The sequence below is a fragment of the Pezoporus wallicus genome, unplaced genomic scaffold, assembly GCF_028554395.1.
Source record: "Pezoporus wallicus isolate ANWC-B61680 ecotype Strahan unplaced genomic scaffold, APGP_CSIRO_Pwel_v1 contig_6999, whole genome shotgun sequence".
Lineage (NCBI taxonomy): Eukaryota > Metazoa > Chordata > Aves > Psittaciformes > Psittacidae > Pezoporus > Pezoporus wallicus.
The window spans coordinates 4584647-4589134 of NW_026640180.1; the positions used below are offsets into that span (position 1 = coordinate 4584647).

The 4488-nt window shown below is 51.7% G+C and overlaps 2 protein-coding genes across 4 annotated transcripts in view; both read right to left on the minus strand.

Moving 5' to 3' along the window:
- Positions 1 to 1941, minus strand: part of LAMTOR3 (late endosomal/lysosomal adaptor, MAPK and MTOR activator 3) — a 49468-nt gene extending 47527 nt beyond the window's left edge. The window contains exons 1-4 of the mRNA XM_057417951.1: positions 1833 to 1941; positions 1643 to 1677; positions 914 to 972; positions 268 to 401 (exon numbers count right to left, since the gene is read on the minus strand). Coding sequence (XP_057273934.1) covers positions 268 to 401; positions 914 to 972; positions 1643 to 1677; positions 1833 to 1841 — 237 coding nt within the window. The 5' untranslated portion in view covers positions 1842 to 1941. The remainder of the gene's footprint in view (positions 1 to 267; positions 402 to 913; positions 973 to 1642; positions 1678 to 1832) is intronic.
- Positions 1 to 4488, minus strand: part of TRMT10A (tRNA methyltransferase 10A) — a 288696-nt gene that overhangs the window by 121386 nt on the left and 162822 nt on the right. The gene's annotated exons all lie outside the window — the stretch shown is intronic.

Below are 4488 nucleotides of genomic sequence, written 5' to 3' on the forward strand. Positions count from 1 at the left end.
GTGTGAGAAATAACATGCAAATACTTAAAGAGCAGCAAAGTCAAAGTCTGTCAGTGTTTAAACAACACCCTCCCCCTTGCTAGTGTAGAATCTTAGAACGGGTTGGGTTGGAAAGGGCCTTAAGACCATCCAGTTCCAACCCCCTGCCATGGGCAGGGTCACCCTCCACTAGACCAGGGTGCTCAAGGTGCTGTCTAACCTGACCTTGAAAACATAATGCAGGAGCAGCCTGGGTCACAAAGAACAGACCACACTGAGGTGACTCACCTGGTACGTATTGTAATAGCAGATGATGCTTTTGTTTTTAGACAGTCCCAGTTTACTGCCCTGATCTGTGGCAAGGGCAAAGGTGGACAGAAAGCCTGGTCGCAGTGCGTGTTCTGGAGCATTATCATTGGCAACTGGAACAAAGCAAGACAATTCGTATCACTACAAGTTATGTCTGACTGCATCTCAAGGAGTTAGTTGGCTCAGTCCTCCAGTAGAAGTACATCTGATATTGTGAAACATGTAACACATCTCACGTGCTTCCACAATGAGGACAATCTTCATCACTTAATACTCAGTACACCATCAGTGCTCCCTACACCAGCATCCTTCCTAGCACTCCTGAGGAACAGGCTTTTCCTTCAGTACATGCAGCCTGTGCTGATGTTACTTTGGTTGTGTCCCCCCTGCCGTGTGTGCTCATTCCAGCCCTTGAGCTGAGGGAATCTCTGTGGCCTGCAATTACTGAGGCCACGAACAAAGAACCAGTTTAAACAGGTACACAATCGACTACTAACTGGAAGCCCAATTTAATTCTTTGATTTAGATACTCAGGTATCGGGCACAACCAGGGCAGATTCTGATGTGCTGCTCCACCCCCTGCTGTTCAGTCACGGCATCGGCTGCAGGGAGAAGGTGGAGTTACCTTTGATAACAGGCACTCCGTCTCTGTCCGAGACTACAATCGCATGAAGACCTTCAACGCTGCGAATAAATGAAGAAACACCATCTTAAAAACAGAGTAGTTAGTAGTGAAGATCTTGTTTTCCCTGAACAAACACACAAGGAAGAGGGAAATATGGGAAAGACCGACACCTTTGCTAACGCAGTGTTTCACGGAAGGGGGCTTGTTCTGTATAGTGCAGGTGGGCTCTCGGAGCAGTAAAACAAGAAATAAAAAATCAAAAGACTAAAAATCCCATGGGAGTCCCAGCAACTGGCACTTCCCAAAAGGCCCGGTACAACTAACAGAGTTCCCCTAGTCAAGCAGGAGCCTTTTGGTGGTGCCCTCGCCCAGCGAGCACCAGGGTCACCCTGCCTCAGACCTGCGGCTGTGGCAAACCTTTTTAACGCTGCCAGTAACCGGTAATTACGGAGAAGGGAGCTGTCAAGGATTAGGCAACCGAGTCACGAGGAACGGCTTTTCCATCCGCCCCTCGGCCGGGCGGGTCGCACACACCCCGCCGCTTCCTAAAGAGCGAGTGGAAGGCGAAGCTCTCTTCATCCCACCTCGCTTGAGGGGCCCAGAGCGTTTACCAGAGCGACTGTCCCCCTGCCACAACCCGGCACGGGGCGGATGATCGCCTCTCTAAACCAGAAGCGACTCCGCCGCCAGCCCGTGCTCCGCAGGGCCCGCCGCGCACCCCTCAGTTACCTCGGCAGCTTCTTGTACAGGAACCTCTTCAGGTCCTGCGGGCAGAGACGGGACCGCGCGTTACTTATGTCCGCGGAACGCCGCGCTCCGCGTCAGGCCCCGGCACCTCCCGCCGTCCCGGCCGCGCTCCCCCGCGGCCTCCCGCCGCGCCGCCGCCCGCGCCCCAACCACCTTCCGAAGCCGCACTTACGTCGGCCATGGCTGGGGCCCTGCCGGCGCTGCCGCCAACTCCGCGGGCCTACGAGACGAGAAGGCGCCGGTCACCCACCCCGAAGGAGGGCAGCGACAGGCGGGCGGGCGCGCTCCCACCCTGAGGCCCGGCCGCCTCCCCCCACCCCGCTGTCTTGGTAGAAGCCGCCACCACCACCCGTCCAGCGAAAGGAGCGCGGTTGGGCGGAGGCCACTGCCGCACCGCCGGGGGTGGAGGCGCTGCCCTCCCCGCCACACCTGAGTGCGCGCCCGGCGCTGCTACTGCGGCTGCCCCCACTACCCCCGTGCAGCCGTCGCTTCCCCTTTAAGCCGCTGTCACATGACGGCGCGTCAGCCCCCGCCAACCCGGAAGCGCTTGGCGCCGGCTCTGCACCTCGTGCGCAGGCGCAGCGGGTCAGTGGGGAGAGTGGAGCAGAGTGTGGGGTTGGGGTCCCTTGGCGTTGTGGTGACCGTGGGTGCTCCTTCATATTGGATGTTGATATTGGATCGAGCCGCCGGCCTGCAGGCTGGTAATGTAACAGCTAGAGCGAACAAATAAACCAGGTTCATCCGGCACAGGTACGGGGAGGCCTGGCAGGTTGTCTGTAACACACTCCACCAACCCACCAAGGCAAGCGCCATGTGCTTACCATGGTGGAAGCAACCACCGGGTGGCTGGAAACATACGCTGTGCCCCACGCCACTGCCCGGAACACTATCCTGGGCCTTGAGAAACAGATTTTGTGGCAACAGGGCACCCCAGAGAGAATTGAGTCAGACAATGGGACTCATTTCTGGAACAACCTTATAGATATTTGGGCCAAAGAGCATGGCATTGAGTGGGTATATCACATCCCCTACCACGCACCAGTCCCTGGGGAAATCGAACGGTACAATGGGCTGTTAAAAACTACACTGAGAGCAATGGGTGGGGGAACTTTCAAGCATTGGGATACACATTTACCAAAGGCCACCTGGTTGGTCAACACCAGAGGATCTGCCAACAGGGCTGGCCCAGCCCAGTCAGAACTTTTACATATTGTAGAGGGGGACAAAGTTCCCGTGGTGCATATGAAGAATTTGCTGGGGAAGACAGTCTGGGTTATTCCTGCTTCAGGTAAAGGCAAACCCATTCGTGGGATTGCTTTTGCTCAGGGACCCTGATATACTTGGTGGGTAATGTGGGAAGATGGGGAAGTCCGATGTATACCTCAAGGTATAATTCTGGGTGAAAATAGCCCATGAATTAAACTCTGTGATGCCAATTGCTATGCAACACTGTATGTTATCACTTCTATGGTGGCTATATACCCATCACTGCACTGTCTCCACCACTTCAGATTCAAGGATCTGAACCTGACTTCCTTTGGATTGCCCTGGCAAGGGTATTACAGTAAAAATCATACAGATTAATCAGGACTGGCTCCAGCATGCAACAATGCAACACCACCTCTCCTGCCCTGAAAGGCTGTTAAAACAAATGGACTAAATGAACTTAATGGTCATTTTACAGGGATGGTCCATAGACTAGGGAAATGGTATCTGTTAGTGTGTATCAAAAGACAGGAAAGGTGATGGTGTACTGGAAAGTGTGGGACCTGGGCATGATGTAAATGGTATAGAATAAGGGGTGGATACTGTCCTGGTTTTGGCTGGGATAGGGTTAATTTTCTTCCTAGCATCTGGTGCAGTGCTGTGCTCCAGCTTCAGTCTGAGAACAATGCTGGTAACACACCAATGTTTTAGTTGTTGCCAAGTAGTGCTTACTTTACATCAAGGACTTCTCATTTTCCCATGTTCTGCCAGTGAGGAGGGGCACAAGAAGTCAGGAGCGAGCACAGCCAGGACCCAACCTGGCCAAAGGGATATTCCATACTATACCACATCGTGCTTGGTACAGAAACTGGAGGGGAGTTGGCTGGGAGACACAGGGCGGGCATCAGTCATCTGGTGGTGAGCAACTGTATTGCGCATCGATTGCCTGTTTTGGGGTTTATTCCTCTTTTTGTTGTCTTCCTTTTTGTTACAATTATATTCTTATAATCATGTTTTATTTTATTTCAATCATTAAACTGTTATTTCAACCCACAGGTTTTCCCTTTTTTCCTATTCTCCTCCCCATCCCACCGGGTGTGTGAGTGTGAGTGGCTGTGTGGTACTTAGTTGCCGTCTGGGGTTAAACCACAACAAATGGTGTATTTCTTTCCTATATTTATTACATTTGTACTATTTGCTCTTGATCACATGCCAAAAATGGCACAGAATTTGACATTTGTTACATGGTATCCTTTCTCCAGGTTTACAAAGGAGCATGGGGAAAGCAGTGCCCAGAGATGAGCAGCACTTGCAAGGTCATATTGAGTTGTTAGCAGATAGGGGATACATCACTGGGGCTTACAACTGCCATGAACCATGATGACCAAAGCCCCTCTGGTGAAACTGACTGTGCTCTGTTAACCCAATAGACACAACTGGGAAACCAGGACTTTTAGCAGTTACAGCTTCAGGAATTTGTGCAGTAACTGTTTTTTTTTTAAACCAAAATATTTGTTTTCACTATTACATTTTCTGTCTGCTCTCTGACCGATTACAGGAAAAAAGACTAACAACTGTTTAGCGGATGAATGGAATTTATAGGACAAACAACCTTAGAAAAC